At 38.3% G+C, this 21,015-nt stretch overlaps 1 protein-coding gene across 1 annotated transcript in view; it reads left to right on the forward strand.

Annotated features, from left to right (window-relative positions):
• UPRT (uracil phosphoribosyltransferase homolog) overlaps positions 1-20,568 on the forward strand; it is a 30,280-nt gene extending 9,712 nt beyond the window's left edge. Inside the window, exons 2-7 of the mRNA XM_086388995.1 lie at positions 8,054-8,096; positions 12,217-12,286; positions 13,605-13,667; positions 15,651-15,812; positions 16,493-16,591; positions 19,373-20,568. Of these exons, the coding sequence (XP_086245121.1) occupies positions 8,054-8,096; positions 12,217-12,286; positions 13,605-13,667; positions 15,651-15,812; positions 16,493-16,591; positions 19,373-19,479 (544 nt within the window). The 3' untranslated portion in view covers positions 19,480-20,568. The remainder of the gene's footprint in view (positions 1-8,053; positions 8,097-12,216; positions 12,287-13,604; positions 13,668-15,650; positions 15,813-16,492; positions 16,592-19,372) is intronic.
• The last annotated feature ends 447 nt before the right edge of the window (positions 20,569-21,015 follow it).

Genomic DNA, 21,015 nt, shown 5'->3' on the forward strand with positions numbered 1-21,015 from the left:
AGGAATTGCTTTCTAAATTGACTTTGGCATGAAGAAATGGAGTTGAATAAGAGGACTGCATGTTGTAAATACATAAAGCAGGTAATGTTGAGAACATTGCACTGATTTTAAATGTGTTTATTTTTTTGAACTGCACAATATTTGCAACATAATATGTTGGTTGTATTATTGAATTTCAAAGAAATGGTTTTCTGAGTATCCAGTAATCTAAATATCAAATGATCAGATAATTTACTCAGTCACACAGGTGTCACTGGTGAACTCAGAAAGAAACAACTGCTTCATTTACAGTTTTTGTTGCTGCAATGGATTTAAACCACACATCCTTCCCTTTCTGCCTCCTTTATATATTAAACGCAGCAAAATCTGAGTGTAATGCACAGTTCGCTTGAACATAGTTGATGACTTCATATATAAGGCAGTGCAGTGTATTGAAAAGATCACCCCCTGCACTGCCGTTGTTGTTGTTGTTGGTTTTCGTCTCCTGAAACATTAAAGTAAAGCTGTTTCATGAACTATTGCATGTTTCCTGTATATTTGCCCTCAAAGGGATTTTGCCATGGCAGCAGGCAGCTTGGGTGAAAGTTGAACAATCTTATTTTAGTCCATGAAATAGCATTAAAGAAGGAGCGCATTCAGCCTTGTGGACTTTTTTAGTCACCTGATGGGAAGACCGTTAACCTCAGGATGGATGAACATCCTGTGCAGCCATAATATGAAGGCAGCTTGATGTGATTTGAGTCATTTGTCTTGGTAATGTTCTTAACCAATGCTGTTCATTTGAATTGCTTGGGGAGTCTTTTTTTTTTTTGGAACCCATCCTTAGAGTTGAATAGTAGTTGGGTGGAATCTGAGTGCTTGTAGCTTTTAAGATACCACATGTGTTTGTGCTGTACTCAGTCTGGGCCACTGACCATGGGAGAATGGCTATTCTCCCTCGTATTGTGATTTCGCTGGTTTTGGTTGTGGGGTATAGGCTGAACCAGGGATTCTAAATTGCACAGAGCCAGCCTAGAGAGCCTGGCCTGCCATCACCCTGAGACTGGAGAAATCTCAGAACCCCTTCAACTTGTACAAAACCAAAAAGTCAATCACAGAAAACACTGTGACCTACAAGTTATTTAAATCATGGACATGATTTTGGTTTTCTGTGTGAATTTTCTAACTGGCTTAAGGCCAGGAGTGAGGATGTTGCTTCTTTATACATGTCTCTGTTGTATTTTCCAATGCTGGAAAAGACTGATGCTGGGAAAGATAGAAGGCAGGAGGAGAAGGGGATGACAGAGGATGAGATGGTTGGATGGCATCACCAGCTCAATGGACATGAGTTTGAACGAACTCCGGGAAATAGTGAAGGACAGGGAAGCCTAGTGTGCTGCAGTTCATGGCGTCACAAAGAGTCGGACACAACTGAGCTACTGAACAACTTATTTTTCTACCTGATCTCAAATGTTTGCATTGAACTCTGCCTTGAGGTGTGAATAAATAATGCCACTGTTTTATGAGATTCTTAAGGCTCTAAAGAGCTGTGGTCCTGATGACTTGTATTTGGCAGGTAGCACTCTAAAAACTATTTTTTGTTTTTGTTTTTCACATCAGATTAGGTTTGCTCCAAGACTGGGTTTTTTTGTTGTTGTTGTTGTTTTGTTTTGTTTTTGAGGGGGAAGGGAGGAGGAGGAAAATAATTTCTAAATCATCTGCATACCATGACAAACATTGGAGCTATTCTTTTTGAATGATAACATAAAAAAGTAGCTATGGTAGTAGAGCTTGCTCTTCCTGATGGCTCAGTGGTAAAGAATCTACCTGCAGTGTAGGAGCGAAGATTTGATCCCTGGGTTGGGAAGATCCCCTGGAAGAGGGCATGGCAACCCACTCCAGTATTCTTGCCTGGAGAATCCCCATGGACAGAGGAGCCTACCAGGTTATAGTCCATGGGGTTGCAAGAGTGGGACATGATTTGGTGACTAAACTACCACAACCACCATGGAAGTAGAGCTTATGTTTTTTGGATCTTCCACTAAACATTAACTCTTAGTGAAACAGTTTTTTGGTTTAAACTTGCCAGAAAAGCTTCTATTTTTACTTCCCTTTAACCTGTTGCTTAAACAAAAACAAACAAGATCATATTGGGCTAAAACTGAGTCCGAATTTGTTCTTCCTCCTTAGCTTAGGTTGCTCGGTAAATACAGGACTCCCAGTTAAATTTGAGTTCAGATAAACAGTGAATACTTTTTCTTAGTATAAATATATCCTAAACACTGTATGTGACACACTTCTGAAATACAAATTTAGCTGGGTGTCCTGTATTTTTATTTGCTAAATGTGGCAACTTTATGCCCAGACTTAACTTCTCCCACAGCAAATGCTAAAGGCAATCCTTGTGTATAATCCTCATTTTCAAAAATAGTACCTAATTCAATACTTCTAGGGTTTGATTTATTTTTTTTACTTATTTTGAATCTTTTTTTGTATTTACGGGGTTTGATTTAAATTAAATTGTCTTTTAAGTTATGAGTCACAGGTTTTAATTTAATCATTTGAATAAGGTGTATTCTTGTATTAACCTTAATTGTATATCCTTTATATTCACAAAGAAGGGCAATGCCAAAGAGTGTTCAAACTACCACAAAATTGCACTCACTTCACATGCTAACATAGCAATGCTCAAAATTCTCCAAGCCAGGCTTCAATAGTACATGAATCGAGAACTTCCAGATGTTCAAGCTGCAGTTAGAAAAGGCAGAGGAACTAGAGGTCGAACTGCCAACATCTGTTGGATCATAGAAAAAGCAAGAGAATTCCAGAAAAACATCTACTTCTGCCTCATTGACTGTGCTAAAGCCTTTGACTGTGTGGATCACAACAAATTGGAAAATTCTTAAAGAGATGGGACCTTACCTGCCTCCTGCAAAACCTGTATGCAGGTCAAGAAGCAACTATTAGAACCGGACATGGAACAATGGACTGATTCCAAATTGGGAAAGGAGTATGTCAAGGCTGTATAATGTCACCCTGCTTATTTAACTTATATGCAGAGTACATCATGTGAAATGCCAGGCTGGATGAAGCACAAGCTGAAATCAGGATTGCCAGGAGAAGTATCAATAACCTCATATGCAGATGACACCACACTTATGGCATAAATCTAAGAACTAAAGAGCCTCTTGAGGAGAGTGAAAAAGCTGGCTGGCTTAAAACTCAGCATTCAGAAAACAAAGATCATGGCATCCGGTCCCATCACTTCATGGAAAGGAGATGGGGAAACAATGGAAACAGTGACAAATGTTATTTTTTGGGGGGCTCCAAAATCACTGCAGATGGTGACTGCAGCCATGACATTAAAGGACTCATACTCCTTGGAAGGAAAGCTATGACTAAGCTGGACAGCATATTAAAATGCAGACATTACTTTGCTGACAAAGGTCTGTCTGGTTAAAGCTATGGTTTTCCAGTAGTCATGTATGAATGTGAGAGTTGGACTATAAAGAAGGCTGAGTGCTGAAAAATTGATGCTTTTGAACTGTGATGTTGGAGAATACTCTTGTGAGTCCCTTGGACTGTAAGGAGATCAAACCAGTCAATCCTAAAGGAAATCAATCCTGAATATTCATTAGAAGGACTGATGCTGAAACTGAAACCAATACTTTGGCCACCTGATGCAAAGAACCAGCTAGAAAAGACCCTGATGCTGGGAAAGATTGAAGGCAGTAGAAGGGGATGACAGAGGATGAGATGGTTGGATAGCATCTCTGATTCAATGGATATGAGTTTGAGCAAGCTCCGGGAGATGGTGAAGGGCAGGGAAGCCTGGTGTGCTGCAGTCCATGGGGTTGTGAAGAGTTGGACATGACTGAGCGACTGAACAACAACAACAATAAACTCTTTACAAGCCGCATTATAATAGTAGCTTCTCCATCTTAAAAAGGAACATTTTAATGATTTGCCTGCCAGAATCTTTATTTCATTATTTGCATTGTATGTAAATGCCCATCTGATTCACAGGGAGATAAATATCATTAAAATACACCTAAAAACTGGTTACTTTTTAGTAAACATTCCCTTATTATAGCAAAATATAGATAATAGCTTTATTCAGGGACTTAGCTTCAGGCTGGGGAGAACCTTGGAATTCTTCATCTCTGTAAGCCTCTCTACTTTCATTACTAAAAAAGTGGTATTGATAATAGCAGACTCTACTTGTTAAGATTATATGAGGATTAGATCAGATAATGTATCAAAAGTGCTTAATACTTAGCACCAAGGAAGCTTTTAACAAATGATGATCTGTGGGAAAGGGAATAATATATGTATATTACTGTTACCTGTTGTTACTTTTGGACCATTTAAGTAAATGCTTGTAAATAAATCTGTATGCTTGTGCGTGTGTGTACAGTTATTAAAATTATTTTTCTTATCAAGAGGTGAGGTTTTCAAGTTTATTTTGAATAGATAAGTAGCATGTAGTGATCAAATGGCAGTTTCTGCTCTAGAAATTGAAGTTGTAATTGCCCCAGGAAAGGATGTCTTCCAAAATACTAGAGAATTCCTCTAGTGGTGGTGGTAGTGGTAGTAGTAGTAGTAGCAGCAAGAGCAAAGTAGTTAGTAGTAGTAGTGAGGTCTAGTAAGAAGAGAGGAGAAGATCTCTACTTGAAGTCTTAATTTTTTCATATTATAAAACATTCCTCTCATAATTCCATATATTGTGGATGATAAGTAAATACCTATTGGCCCATTTTGAAAGAAAGGTCAGAGATTTCTCCTGATTTCATCTTGGTTTGGGTCTGCTTTGAGATGTCCATGTTTTAAACTATATTCAATTACTGTAGCTTCCCTGGAAACTTTAAAGTGCTTTATACACTGTCTTAAGTAGGGAAGAGTCCGATTTGCCAAATCCACATTGAAGTGAGGATATGGTTTCTGGCGTGATTCTCATTCTTTTGTTGTTTCACTGTGAAATATATATATTTTAATGGTATCTTTGGCTTTCATTTTGTTACTACAGATGTGTGGCACTTTTGTTGGGCAAAGTGTCAGGATAAGTTGGCACTTTTCTCAGATATGGTTGTTGCTGCTAAGTCTTTTCAGTTGTGTCCAACTCTGTGCGACCCCGTAGCCGGCAGCCCACCAGGCTCCCCCGTCCCTGGGATTCTCCAGGCAAGAACACCGGAGTGGGTTGCCATTTCCTTCTCCAATGCATGAAAGTGAAAAGTGAAAGGGAAGTCGCTCAGTCGTGTCCGACTCTTAGCGACCCCATGGACTGCAGCCTACCAGGCTCCTCCGTCCATGGGATTTTCCAGGCAAGAGTACTGGAGTGCATTGCCATTGCCTTCTCCGGTCAGATATGGTTAGGTCTGCATTATTAATCCTATTTGGAGTTCACACAACTTAAAAGGTACTCAACATTAATTAGATTTCTGTGCTTTGAATTATGAGCGCCTGGATATCACTGTTTAAATATTTGAATATATTATACAATAATCCAGGGGTGTGTGTCAGTGTGTTTGTTGTTTTGTGATGATCTTGTATTAGATTTTATTTGGGAAAGTTATCAGATACAAAATGATTAAAATGTCTCTCAAAACTTTGTTTACAGTATCACAGATTTTTTTAAAGAATGGTTTTGAGACAGAGGTGAATAGAGTTATGATTTGAAACCAAGTATATGGAGTGAATAAGACCTGGGATCTGGTTTACATTAAAACATCTTTATTAACACATACTTTAGTCCGGTGTTGGGTCTAAAGTAGAGGCCTAGAGATTATATGCAACTTGATTTATCTAACAGGAAATATCTGCTTAATGAAACTCTGGTGTTAACAATGTAAAGGATTTAGATGTGGATATTGAAGAACACTGTGGGTTTTGTTCAAAATGCAACCAATTTACTGTATTCTAGCTTTACTTTAATTTCTAAATTGATTCAAAGTGAATGGAATGAGTCTGAAGTCTGTCAAAAACAGCAGTGTATAGGTTAGTAATTACTGTTTATAGTGGGATGACTGAGTTTTACTGGAAGTTAAATAACTATCAAGAGATGATAGTTCTTATTAGGTTCTCACATCGTGTACTTTTTTTGGAATGTAGCGAAATGTTTATCATGCAAAAGTTGTCAACTGAAGCTGATATTTTTAAGGAGAATGTGAAGATGTTAAAATGTTTCATTCTAAAGTAAAATAATGAATTTGAACAACTCCAATCTCTTAACCTAATATAACTTTTCTTTGTAATATATTTATGTGTAACTGATCAGAAATTAAAGACAAGTATTTCAGGTGTGTTCTCAAAATATATTACTGGATATTTTTTTAAGACTTTTCTTAAAGAATCCAGACTTTCCTACCTTATTGAAAAACTGTGTTCTGGCTGTTTAGACAAGTTTATGTAGGTCTACCAAACAGGGTAGTAGTCTTCAGTATTTTCTTTTGTGTGTGTGTGTGGTTCACTGACTTTTACTTCTTTGACAAGCATGTTGTGAAGACTTATTATAGAAATGAAAGGTGCTGATGTAATAGTATATTTTCATTTGAAAACTGCAATACATAAAATAAAGCCTGTTTTATTTATTTATTTATTTTGGTTGTGCTGGGTCTTCGTTGCTATGTAGGCTTTTTTCTAGTTGCAGTGAGTGGAGGCTACTCTGTAGCTGCCATGTGGGGGTTTCTCATTACAGTGGCTTCTCTTGTTGTGGAGCATGCGCTCTAGGGTGTGTGGGCTTCAGTAGTTGTGGCACATTGGCTTAGTAGTTGTGGCTGCTGGGCTCTGGAGCACAGGCTCAATAGTTGTGGCACATGGGCTTAGTTACTCCACTACATGTGGGATCTTCCTGGATCAGGGACTGAACTGGTGTTTCCTGCACTGGCAGGCAGTTCTTTACCACTGGGCCACCAGGGGAGCCCCTAAAGCCTGTTTTAAATGAGCTCTCTGTGTATAGTCATGTGGATAGAGTTTTCTGAGTTTAGGGAGTATTTATATATAAAGAATACAGACCTAGATGTATATTCTTGCTATATTTTAGAGAGTTAGTATCTGTAATAATGAAAGAACTGTGGTTACTCTAAGAAACCTAACTCCATTTGTGTAAGGGATATTTCATTGCTTTTTCCTGTCAGAGAAATAAATGCAGCTTGAAAAAGAGTTGTGATTAATGGTATACTGAGATGATATATGCTCGCATATGCCATTTTGATGCTATGTTGGGGAATATTTTAGGTATGCAATGGGCAGGCAGATGGGGATTATTACGTATATAAACTGTAAATCAGTCAGATCATTTAAGTTACATGAGAGAAGGCGAAGGAACAATAATACATTTTTACAAAAGAAAAAAATGTCAGCCTTATAACATTTCCCTTTTGGCTGTTTTAACAGTTTGTGGGTGGGTGCAACCTTGGGTTATTGTTACTTGGGTACCTCAGGATCTGAAAATACTGACCAGAAGGAATTGTACAGGAAATTGGTAGAAAGATCTATGGAATAAGCTATTTGATTGAAAAATGGAACAATTTATCAATAGTTTGCAAAAGAGGTCTTGTTAATTAGGTTATGTGTTCTTGGAAGCAATAACAAAAATAGAGGATTAACTTGTTTGTACGGTTCTCATTCCAGAAAGAATTAGAGGCAAAGTAGATGGTTACTTATGTTGGTAATAAGCATTTTAAATTGGGATGAATGGTGCGTGAGAATGGGGAGAACCTGGTTTTCTTACTGCAATTTTTTTTTCTTAACTTAAGCTCTGGATATGCTGCCATTTTCCAGGAGGAACTTGTTCATCTCCTGGTTGAAGAGTATATACTTGAGCAGTTCAGTGGGAGACTACATGATCTTTTCAATTTCTGTCTCTAATGATATCAGATGAGCATTTTCAATAATATCAAGTCATTCCATTTAGGTTCCTGTATCCTAGTGAAAAATATCATGTCTCAATAATAGTCTATTACAGGTAAGCTTTTATCATGTAATAGGTTTTAATATCTGTGTTACTGTATATATGTTAAGTAATATTTCACTTTAAAGCTCTAATCTAGACTAAAACTTGTACTTTTTTTTTTAGGACAGCCAGTAGAGGGGACTTCATGTTTTCTGCGGATCGTTTGGTAGGTGGATGGAGGTTTTCAATCTTCATTTCATTGTTGTTCCTAGTGTTACAATCATAGTAGCCCAAGGGGCTTTTTGTTTGAGAACATTCTGAGGTTGAGAGAGATGGTACCAAGTAACATCTTGCTAGACTTTGCAAGTGTTGTTTCTACTCTTTCATTAAAACTCTGCCTCAATTCCATTCACCTCAAATCATTGTCTACGAACTCACTGTCTATAGTTCTGATGTACCACTACTTTTCAAGTGGATCTTGGTAACTTGATCCTCAGTCTTAAGTACCTCTTCTTAGGTCAGTGAAGTGAAGTAAATTAAAAGGAAACCAAAGATGTAAAGAGACCTAGTAGTTACCCTTGTGGTGTCCATAGAATGCACAAAAGCTAATAGCTATCTTATAGTTTACATGGGGATGGATATCTATCTTGCCTCTTATTTTCTGTAGTATCTTCACATGTGGATACTGTCTACACGTAGGGAATTCCTGTTAAGAATTGACCAAGCCCAATTCTGTTTATCTAGTGTCATCTGAGAGGATCTCAGGCCAAACTGGGCTGTCTTAGGTAAGCCCTGTTTACTTCTTGTGTGTATATCTAAGTTTGTTTCGTGCTTGGAATGAGGTTGACAGATGTTCTACTGTGGTTCCTAGTATTCATCACTTCGTGAAATATACATTGAACTCATGTGAGTCAGACACTGTGCCAGACTGTGTTGTAGGTGGGAGGAGATTCAGTGGTAAAGCATAAAGACATGGTCCCTGATCTTGTGTGGTTTACAGTATAAATACTATTCTCATTGTTTAGTCTGGGAAAGAAAGAAAAGTGACTTATTAAGCTTATAGTTATAACCAGATACTAGATAGTAGAAGATAGATTATTAAAGGGAATGTGATGATGTTGTATAGGGGGAGGTATGAAACTCTTCATTTGCATTTTTCCTAGGGAAGTCTTTATTCAAAAAGAGTATAGACAGCACATATTCTACTTTTGACTTTTATGTATTCTTGGTTCAAAGGCCACTTCTATTTGAGCTTCCAGGGGCAGTAAAAATCCTTGGATTGCATCAAGATAAATGTAGTTGACATTCTTGGAGTGATAGGTTATTCTTTTTGCTTTTATCAAACCAAAGGGTTCAAGACAGTTGTGTCAGTGGCTGCTGTGGGGGGAAACAGAGATCTTGGTGTTCACTGATAGAAAATGATTTCTCTCTCTTTCTTCCTTTTGCTCTCCTTGTGCCATTTTCCTATAGAACATAGGAATTAAGATCATGGTTATTATCAAATGCTTGCTTGAAAGGGCAGGCATTATATCTTAGTCAAATGAGATAATAAGGACCCGGGGCAAAATTCACCTGAGTGGATGGTAATTTTGGACCTCTCTGTTCTCTGAAGTTAGATTTGAAGGTCCTGATATTGGGGGTGCGGGGTGTGGAAGGTCAGTTGTGGTTGTGGTAGGGACTGGAGCTGTTGAGGTTTCTGATGATGGGGATTTCTAGTATACTGTCTCTTCTAGCACAAGGGTCCTGTTATAGTTGACATTAATTCTGTCCTGACTTTGTCAGGATTGGCTTTCCTGGCACTCAGATTTTGAATTTTAACTCTTGAGAAGAGGTTAAACCCTTCTTCTGGTTTATGCTCTCCTGTAAATCTTGGACACACTAATTCTTGTCCCAAAGTTGGAGGAGATGGGCAGGTGGTAAGACTCTTTGGAGGAGTATTACTAGAAGGAAAATAAGGCTCTTCAAAGAAAATGATCCTCATCTTTCTTTGTACTTTGCTCATAAGAAACATTAATCTCTACAGATGGTGGTGGCTAGAGGTGAGTATGCACACACACACACACACAGTATTCATGAGGTTCCTGGACCCTCTGGTACTCCAGGTTGACACAGTGCAGCCCATTTAACATTTATCATTTTAACAGCAGCAGGGTGTTTTGTTGTGATAACAGAGCATAGGGCTTGACATTTCTCCTTGCTGTTCTTAATCAGTAATGTAATACTGATTGGAGAAAATGTGCTCTACAGACTCAGCACTGCCTTTTTTGTAGTGGCCTCTGGATGTTCATAGGAATATCTGATGGGTTTTGGAGGATATTCCTTGTAGTTCTGATGGATTCTTTGCTCTGTACACATTAAGATCATTAGGAGCCTTTTTTCTTTAAGCTGGGAAGTCCTAATACATTCAACTGTATCCTACTAAAAGCTCAGTAAATTGGTTCAGTTCCATCCACTCATTTATTTCCTCCTACGAAATTCAGGATTTATTTCGCATCATGGTGGGCCTTTGTTAAAAAGCATCCAACTTAACAATTTCAAAGACTAAATAAGGCAAAGCAGTTCCCAGTGGGCACTATTTCCAGTTACCAGAAGTATATTATGTCCAAGTGTTCCAGCCATGACTCTTGCACTTGCTGTGGTTTTGCATTTCTCATAATATAGCCTGGACTAACTGAATGATAATCAGAAGGCATACTTGAGACTTTTAGTGACAATCACGTGCCTCACCAAGGTTGGATACCTAGCAGCAAGCAGCCTGACATTTGGTTCTATCTCTGAATCTAACAGAAAATCTAACAGGTCCAGAAAAACATCTACTTCTGCTTTATTGACTATGCCAAAGCCTTTGACTGTGTGGATCACAAAAAAATGTGGAAAATTCTTCAAGGGATGGGAATACCAGACCACTTGACCTACCTCCTGAGAAATCTGTATGCAAGTCAAGAAACAACAGTTAGAACTGGACATGGAACAACAGACTGGTTCCAAATCAGGAAAGGAATATGTCAGGGCTGTATATTGTCACCCTGCTTATTTAATTTATATGCGGAGTATATCATGCAAAATTCTGGGCTGGATGAAGCATAAGCTGGAATCAAGATTGCTGGGAGAAATATCAATAACCTCAGATATGCAGATGACACCACCCTTATGGTAGAAAGCAAAGAGGAACTAAAGAGCCTCTTGATGAAAGTGAAAGAGGAGAGTGAAAAAGTTGGCTTAAAACTCAACATTCAGAAGGCTCAGATCATGGCATCTGGTCCCATCACTTCATGGCAAATAGATAGGGAAACTGGAAACAGTGAGAGACTATTTTTTTGGGCTCCAAAATCACTGCAGATGGCGACTGCAGCCATGAAATTAAGAGACGCTTGCTCCTTGGAAGGAAAGTTATGACCAACCTAGACAGCATATTAGAAAGCAGAGACGTTACTTTGCCAACAAAGGTCCATCTAGTCAAAGCTATGGTTTTTCTAGTAGTCATGTGTGGATGTAAGAGTTGGACTATAAAGAAGTCTGAGTGCCGAAGAATTGATGCTTTTGAACTGTGGTGTTGGAGAAGACTCTTGAGAGTCCCCTGGACTGCAAGGAGATCCAACCAGTCCATCCTAAAGGAAACCAGTCCTGAATATTCATTGGAAGGACTGATGCTGAAGCAGAAATTCCAATACTTTGGCCACCTGATGAGAAGAGCTGACTCATTTGAAAAGACCCTGATGCTGGGAAAGATTGAAGGTGGGAGGAGAAGGGAACAACAGAGGATGATATGGTGGATGACATCTCCGACTCAATGGACATGAGTTTGAGTAAACTCCGGGAGTTGGTGATGGACAGAGAGGCCTGGCATGCTGCAGTCCATGGGGTCACAAAGAGTAGGACACGACTGAGAGACTGAACTGAACTGAACTGAATCTAACACATGAGAGGGTCGCCCTTCCTACTGCTACTGCTAAGTCGCTTCAGTCATATCCAACTCTGTGCGACCCCATAGATGGCAGCCCACCAGGCTCCCCGGTCCCTGGGATTCTCCAGGCAAGAACACTGGAGTGGGTTGCCATTTCCTTCTCCAATGCATGAAAGTGAAAAGTGAAAGGGAAGTCTCTCAGTCATGTCCGACTCTTCGCGACCCCATGGACTGCAGTCCACCAGGCTCCTTTGTCCGTGGGATTTTCCAGGCAAGAGTACTGGAGTGGGGTGCCATTGCCTTCTCCGGCCCTTCCTACTACTGTAAGTTAAATCCTTGCCTAGTATGTTGCTGACTTTTGCCCGGTGTTAAACTCCTGAGGCTAACAGCTAACAGGAGATTCTTAGCAAATTCTCAAATTATTCTTCCTTTGACTCTCTAGATCAGACTTGTTGTGGAAGAGGGATTGAATCAGCTGCCATATGAAGAATGCATGGTGACCACTCCAACAGGTAATCAGGGCTGTTACTCTCATATTCTCATAAAAATTCTGTGGTGGAATTGGGGGAAAATGAGAAGAAAGCAGTCTGAGTAAATCAGTATGCAAAATGAGCCATCTGCATGGAGCTGTTCTTTTAAACAACTTATTAAATTTGGGGACATTTAGTAAAGAAATTTATGTGAATGACTTTTGTTCATAGCTTGTTTGTCAGTTTAAGTTAAAGGTTAATAAATATTCTTCAACATTCGGATGTTACCTTTGATGATGGCACATTGGGACCAGAGCTAAGAATTGCTGTCAGCTTACCTTCACCTTTGTGGGGAAGATGCTGGTGTTAACAAATGTGTGGGGTGGTTTAGCAATGGAAGCTCCAGGTAAAAAAGAAAAGTAAAAAAGAAAATAAAAACGATGAGGATTGGAGAAGAGTATTTAGATTTGTTCTGCTCTAACAGAGAACAGTCAAGGATCCCTATTTTAGGGATTTGAAATTCTGATATGGTTCTTTATTAAATAATGGAAACTGTTATATCCAAAGGTTGATTTTGTGAAAATTAGGGATTAACCTTGCTGCATCAAAATTGATACAAATTCAGTCTGAGATCAAGGCATGAATGTGTCTTGATAATTACTTCAGTCTTTCTCTTCTGCTTTTAAACACAGAATGCAGGTTAATAAAAGTGGACAGGAATAAGGAGGTTCTCTGCTGTGGCTCACAGCAGGCTCCTAGTTTGAATTTATGGGGTTTCTAGCATTCTTGGACAGAGAAGGCAATGGCACCCCACTCCAGTACTCTTGCCTGGAAAATCCCATGGATGGAGGAGCCTGGTAGGCTCCAGTCCATGGGGTCACTAAGAGTCAGGCACGACTGAGCGACTTCACTTTCATGCATTGGAGGAGGAAATGGCAACCCACTCCAGTATTCTTGCCTGGAGAATCCCAGGGACAGAGGACCCTGGTGGGCTGCTGTCTATGGGGTCACACAGAGTTGGACACGACTGAAGCGACATAGCAGCAGCAGCAGCAACATTCTTGGAATGCAACAATTCTCCTCTAAATTCAATTTAAGAAATGTGTATGTAATTATCATAAGGCTTATTCCTGCTCGATGAAGTCTACCTCTCCCAATTATTCCCACAGGCTTCTTATGAAGAATTAACTATGAAAAATCATGACTCTTCCTATTGGTTTCACAGGGAACCTAAGATGTTATACAGTGTGTTTGGACAAGAGTTGTTCTGTGCCCATCTACTTTAAACCATAGATACTTTGTTAAATAAATAGTTGCTCCAATGATGAAAGATAAATTATTTGGTTTTATTCCCCAACAGGGTACAAGTATGAAGGCGTGAAATTTGAAAAGGGAAATTGTGGGGTCAGCATAATGAGAAGCGGTAGGTTTGTGTATGTGTGACTTTGTCTCTCTGCATTCTTAGATACAGTTGCTGTTTTCTGAGAGGCAGGCTTGTCTCCTGAGCTTAAATCTCACCACCTGTGTTGTCTATCCTCATAGTGCCTTTGAATCATGGCCCATGTATTGCCGAGTTCGGCTAATTTTAATTGCAGAGCATCTTCCCTAGTGGTGTGTCCCCATGGGCAAGCCAGCTTCGAAAAATTCAGAGGAGAGTGGAAGAATAGGAGGATGTAATGATACTATCTTGGAGAGAATAGGGAAGCTTGAAGATTGATGGAGTATGTAATAGCACAAATTCAGACCTGTAGAACTTTGAGCACTCGACTAGAGAAAATCTTTGTTCTGGTTTTTAAATTTCTTTTGTGAGGAACAGTCCTACCCTGTCAGGAGCTGGACTGAATGGCTTGTTTAATATTTTTAGTTTTATGTTTGCTGAGTATGTGATTATGTAGGCAAAAGAACTTAACTGTGATTAACTCTAAGTATTTCCAATTGCTAGTCTATTGTGTTTGTGTTTGAGTCCAACCAATTGCCCTTGTAAATTAACCTTTGTGCAGCAAAATCACATGCCTATAACTAGGACCTATACCTGTTACATGGGGATGATTATTTCCATTCAGCAACTTAATTCATTAATTATTCTTTGTACAAGATCCAGGGTATGGTAGAATCCCCACTTGCTTGCATTGGAAACAGATGGATTTTTTTCCCTTTGGCTGAACCTTGTGCATATGGGATCTTAGTTGCCCTGCCAGGGACTGAACCCATGCCCCCTGCACTGGGAGTGTGCAGTCTTAATCTCTGGACCACCAAGAAAGTCCCCGGATTTTTCTTTTTTCACATATAAACATTCCCATTGCTTCTCTGGCTATGAAGTTCTGTTTGTGAACAACTGGATATCTCAAATAAAATAGGAGCTTTAAGCTCCTTTTTTTAAAATAGAAAGTAGCTTTTAAGTAATGATAGGATTTTCAGAACAATGCTGTTCAACCTTTTAAAACTGGTAAAGACAATGGAGATGGACTTTTAAGGCACAATTTCTTCTGTTTTAGTCCAGCTTCTGCCCTAAAGGCAACAGCATGGTCCTTGCACCCCTAGTGTATACCAGACGACCTTGGGGTGATGCATAGAGAGGGTGTTTTTAACTTTAGTAGCTCTTGGTTTATTTCCATATCTATTAGAAAGAAACTTTTTATATTTTCACTAGTGATATACAGTTTCCTCTTAAATGTAAACAAAAATAATTAATTTAAAGAAAAATATTAAGTAAATAACTGTACAAGAAGAATTTTGATGTGGCCTGAAATCTTGAAGATGATGTGAGAATGATTGACTTTTAGCAAACACTTCCTTAAATGAATTCAGACTCAAAAATAGCTTTACCTTCAGAAACCAAGGGGATAGTGGTGGTTTTGGTTTGGATCCCTGGGGGAAGAAGGAACAGCATATTACTTTTTCACTGTTTACCAGCCAAGCCTCTGCCACTGAAGTCATTGCTGGGGCTACATGATATCTCTTGATGTCAGCTTGATCTAAATGGAGAGCCTTTGGTCTACAGCCCTCATTCTTCCATAATATTTTATATTTTTGTCTGATGAAAGTAATACAGTGTCCTTAAAATAGTAGAATTAAAATGTTCCTGATATAGAAAAGTTCAGAGAGCAGCTTAAACACTTTATTACCTGTAATCATGGAAGCATGACAACTCTAAAACTTGTAAGCCAGCAGTAAAGTTAGCTTATCCTAGTTTCGTTGACCAGCCCTTAACCTAGTTTCATTGACCTGAACTAAGTATAAAATCATATTTTATCAGAAGTGGAAGCTATTAGCTTAAGAAGAATTGCTCCATTTTGACAGTGTCTTTATTGTGTTAATAATAGTCACAAGCTCTTCTTTGGCTTATTCTCAGACTTTCACTCTATCTACTCTTAATCACTCTTTCTTTTTTATTTCCTACTTCAAGGTGAGGCCATGGAACAAGGTTTACGAGACTGCTGTCGATCCATACGAATTGGAAAGATCCTGATTCAGAGTGATGAGGAGACACAAAGAGCCAAAGTATATTATGCCAAGTTCCCCCCAGACATTTACAGAAGAAAAGTCCTTCTGATGTATCCAATTCTCAGTGAGTTGTTTGCATTTAATTTGTAACCTTTGATTAGGGTTAAAATTCAGCTTAGTGCCTACCTTCTAGGTACCCTTCTTTAAAAATGAAACTGTTTCTAAATGTGTTCTTTTTTTGTTTTTCTCAGTTGGATTTGAAGTTGCCCTGGGCAGTTCTCTGGGGAATTTTTATTGTGTAATAAGAAAATACACATTAGTCAAACTTTATTAGCTCCAAAAAGCTTCTATTTTAAGATTAACAGATTGAAGCAAAATATTTAATGAGGCAAAATATATAGAACACGGAATATATATTAAAATATGTCCCTTTTCTAGCTCAGAGTATAGCAATGGTTTTCTCAAGGATTTATTCTCTTTGGAGGTAATATTTTTTTCTCCTATTCTAGTCTTTTCCTATGCTTGCTCAGATCCTAGAGTTGGGGGTAGCAGGTGGGTATTACATTTGATATCTCAAATACTGAATGAATTTAGGGCTTGTGCATTTGAAAGCTGAAAAGTACATGGGTTATGTCTGTTGTTGAAAATAACATCATTTATAAAAAATGGGCATCTTCAAATGAAGCTTTATCTAGGAGTATCTTATGTTAGATTACTAAACTGCTTTTACTTTGAAGCAACTTCAAAGGTATTTTGAGATGAATGTTAAAGTTTCCAATGCATTTGATTTTCATTTGATTTCAGGTACTGGAAATACTGTAATTGAAGCTGTAAAGGTTCTCATAGAACATGGAGTTCAACCTAGTGTTATTATCCTACTCAGTCTGTTCTCCACTCCTCATGGTGAGTTCAACAAGAGGCAGCATCTGGGGCTCTGGATGGTCATGGAGTGGTTAAGTGTGCATCTGTCCAACCATTCATCCTGAAGAAAAGTTCATTTGCTTTCACATTAATTCCTAACTGAATTTTGATAATTATAACCTGTGTTTGTCATCTCTAAGCTTAGTTGTAATACTTTACACCATTCAACCACTCTAATGTTCAAATTCAAATGGAAAAGTATGAACTAACCACACTGAAGGGAATTGCAGTTGTTTTCATGGTGGCCGTGTTTGAGTAGAGCTTGCTGGTGGCTGAAAGGTCCCTATTTCTCTGGCTTCCCACCTGAGCCTGAGAAATGCTCTCAAACAGCAAGAAAATCAAGGTTCTAGCTAGCCCTGTGGTCTTTCTGAAGTAAGCTTTGTAGTATGAAGCAAAGAGCAGAAGTTTTTAAACTTAGACTTCTGCTCAAAGGGCATGATGAAAGAACTTGTGTTCTTCATTTACTGAGAGAGGTAAGCCTAATTTAAGACACTGGGTTTCTTTGCCATAAGACAATTATGAAAGTATCCTAAAAAAAAATCATAAAGGCATGTAGAAATTCAGTGTTTAGGATAGTCATTGAAGAGACTATCATTTTCATGTAAGAAAAAATTTGAAAGTATATAAGTGACTTACTTGGAAATAGTTAAATAAATATACAGTTGACCCTTGAACAATGTGGGTTTGAACTGCGTGGATCCACTTATATGTGGATATTTTTCAGTACAACACAATCCATGGTTGGTTGAATTCATGTATGTAGAGGAACTACAGATACAGAGGGCTGACTATAAGTTATATGTGGATTAGGCTCCATGTTGTTCAAGGATCAACTGTATGTAATATAAAACTGTTAAATCGTGTTTTTGAAAAAATATTTAATGATGTCAGAAAATCTAAATGTAAAAGCAGAATGAACGATAGCTTTAGTGAGGCTGACCACTCAGCCATCACCACAATCTTCTGTTGACTTTCAGAACAATGAGTTAGGCTGCAGACTTTTTTAAGAGTTAGAAAAGGAGTGACTTTAGCCTTGCATATACGAAGGTCATATCCAGGACCTGCTTACAGTTTTCCTCACGTTTGATCAATCTATTTTTAGCAACTTTATTGAGATATAATAGACATACAATATATCACATATTTAAAATGTAAAATTTGATACGTTTTGACATCATTGCAACAATAAAAAAATTTGGTCAGTCAAAACAACAGAAACACAACAGCATTAGAATAGGATAAAATGTCATCACCAAATTTAGAGATGACTAATACAAATTATTATGACTACCAAAATCTGACTTGGGTTTAACATGAAACCTAATAAGTCTTTCCTCAACATGAGAGGCTAGACAGATGCACAATACTAATTCAATTTTTATTTTAAATTAATAGTGGTTGTCTTAGGGTGGTGGAATTCTAAGTGACTTATGTTATTTTTTAAGCTTTTTTTTATTTTCCAAATGTTCTACAGTGAATTTGTATTTGTTTCATAAGAGAAATGTGTTGCTTCTAGTTAGAGCATTTCCTCATTTCCAAAGGTTCCGTATCTCAGTCAACCATGAAGAGGCTACAGAAAAACCACTTGAGAGAGTCACACTTAGTAGGCCATTGATTATTTTGCTGTTTCATAATGAAAAATTACCTGTAGTTCAAATGTTGATGGTTACAAAGGCTGATTTGCTTGGTCATCTGTCTATATAACAGAGGTAGCATTGTAAATTTTGAGATCACCAAATAATTATTGGGTTTTCTGTCTTTGGGAGTAGAAAAGTAACTGTGTTAGTTCTTTTTTTAAATTTTTTTTTAAAATTTTTTAACTTTATAATATTGTATTGGTTTTGCCATACAATGACATGAATCCACCATGGGTGTACATGTGTTCCCCATCCTGAACCCCCCTCCCACCTCCCTCCCCATCCCATCCCTCTGGGTCATCCCAGTACACCAGCCCCGAGCACCCTGTATCATGCAACGAACCTGCACTGGTGATTCGTTTCACATATGATAATTTACATGTTTCAATGCCACTCTCCCAAATCATCCCACCCTCGCCCTCTCCCACAGAGTCCAAAAGACTGTTCTATACATCTGTGTCTCTTTTGCTGTCTCGCATACAGGGTTATTGTTACCATTTTTCTAAATTCCATAGATATGCGTTAGTAGAATAGGATACTCATTCTTTGACATTATAGATGAAAAAATCTTCCTCTGTAGCATCCTTGCTATGGCTTTTTAGTTTGACTGGGATCCAAGCTAGTCCCTGTCTTTTCCTCCTCCACCTCCTCCCCGCCCAGGCTAGAGTTATAAATTCTCAAAAAGTAGCTTTCTGTGATATAATAAAAAAGTCTTTGCACTTGTTTCAACGTGTTCCAATTGAGAAACCATCATCTAATGTATGATCCTGTTTCCAGAAGGACTGTATTCTCTCTATCAGCTGCCTTTAAAATAAAACAAATGACTCATTAGGGGAAAAGTTGCTATAACTGAATATATTTTTCATGTATTGAATACAAAACAGTTTGATTCTAAGAATTTATTAGTGAATGGGTGGAAACATAGTCTGACTACTATAAAAACTTTTCAGGTATCAGAAATTATATAAATAAGAGATTAACCAAGTCTAACTGTTTGTCCAAAGGTTATTGCTCTCTGTCTTCTGTCAGTAGTAGACCTATTGACTGACCATAAAATTACTGAATTCTAGGTAATGTTATTAAAAAAAATCCCACCATAATGACAATTTTTCTTTTATTTTTGAAGGTGCCAAATCAATCATTCAAGAGTTTCCGGAGATCACAATTTTAACTACTGAAGTTCATCCTGTTGCACCTACACATTTCGGACAGAAATACTTTGGAACAGACTAAGTTATTGAAGGAAAATTATTCTTCTGTGTAATATTACAGTTATGTTTTGAGTTTCTACCTGTTTGGCTAATTCACTTAAGGGATGACATAGAAAATTGTGTTAAAGATACTTTATAATGTTTGGAAGTAGGTATAGTAAAAAGGAAATACTTGAGTTTTTTTATTATTATTTAGTTATTTCTTGACTGTTGGTACCAAATTCAACAATGAAGCACATACAACTCTGAAAATGCTTTAATAATGCTCTTATACAAATTGCTGATTCCTCAGTGCATTGAAACTGTTCCCTAATTTATGAATCTCAGTTTAGAGGTTGCTTGCAGCCACAAATAAAACCCAAATGGAAGTCAGTTCATTGGCCCACTATAGTTTGCATTTTGTTTAGTTTGCTTTTAGTTCTAGGGAGATTTCATGTATGTGGCTGTTGTTACCTTCCCCTACTCTTTACTTTGTGGTACTATACATGTTGGTAACTTGGAGAGAATGAAAAAAGAATACCTCCTAGAATTTTACATTTCCACTAATATCCTCACTCAATTGGCACTCTTCAGTTAAGCCATTATGTTCTTCGTGGCTCGTTTCCTACCCTATGCATTGTTGGTAGGTGCCTTGTCAGTGTAATGCAGTGAAGAGGATAGTAGGGCATTTCCAGCACTGGAACTGTGACATTAATTTACTTAGTTTGAACCAGGGATATCTGGATGCTGACAAAGGAGGGCTAAATAGTGTTAATGGTATTGATGCACTAGAAATAAATTAGTTGGTGGTGGTTTTTCTGAGATATGGGAGGAAAGATGGTTTCTTGCTGAGTTTATGGCCAATAAGTAAATTAAAATGCTTCATTTTTCACTTGGATGTTTCTACTAAAAGTCTTTGATTTGGAGCTTAGTTATTTTGCATGTTTGTCAATTATAGTTGTATTAAAATGAGAAAAATACTTGATATTAAAAAAATCCTAAGATTTATATGTGTTTATATTAGGCTCCTGAAAAGAAGAGAAATCATCTTAGAAATCGCTGTTCACATTCTGAAACTTGCTTGTAGAATCCTGATCTCATTTTACATTGATATTAAAACACTTTAACAGTGGTGGCTGGTTGATTACTTGATTAATTATACTCCCATAGTCCCATAGGCAGCTGTTGTGGCTTCTGTTTAAAACAAACAAACAAAAAAAACCGAAAAGAGTAGCAGGCAGTTTCTTAAAAAGAACCAAAGCAGATCAGTTCAGTTCACTTCAGTCGCTCAGTCGTGTCCGACTCTTGGCCACCCCATGAATCTCAGCACTAAGCGCGACGGCAGCTGTGACCAGCGCGCACTCAGCGTGGCCGAGAGGAGCTACCCCAGTCCGAGCTCAGGGGCAGAAGCCGAGGGAACCCATGCCCGAAGGGCGGTGGCCAAGAGGAGTTACCCCACGTCCGAGGTAAGGGGCAGCGGCCGAGAGTGCCAGGCTGCAATGGCGCAGGAACGGCAGAGAAGAGCTACCCAAGTCCGAGGTCAGAGGCGGAGGCCGAGAGGAACTACCCCACATCCGAG

The sequence above is a fragment of the Bos grunniens genome, chromosome X, assembly GCF_055505025.1.
Source record: "Bos grunniens cultivar Pamir isolate PY7600 chromosome X, Bosgru_T2T1.0, whole genome shotgun sequence".
In the NCBI taxonomy this organism is placed as follows: Eukaryota; Metazoa; Chordata; class Mammalia; order Artiodactyla; family Bovidae; genus Bos; species Bos grunniens.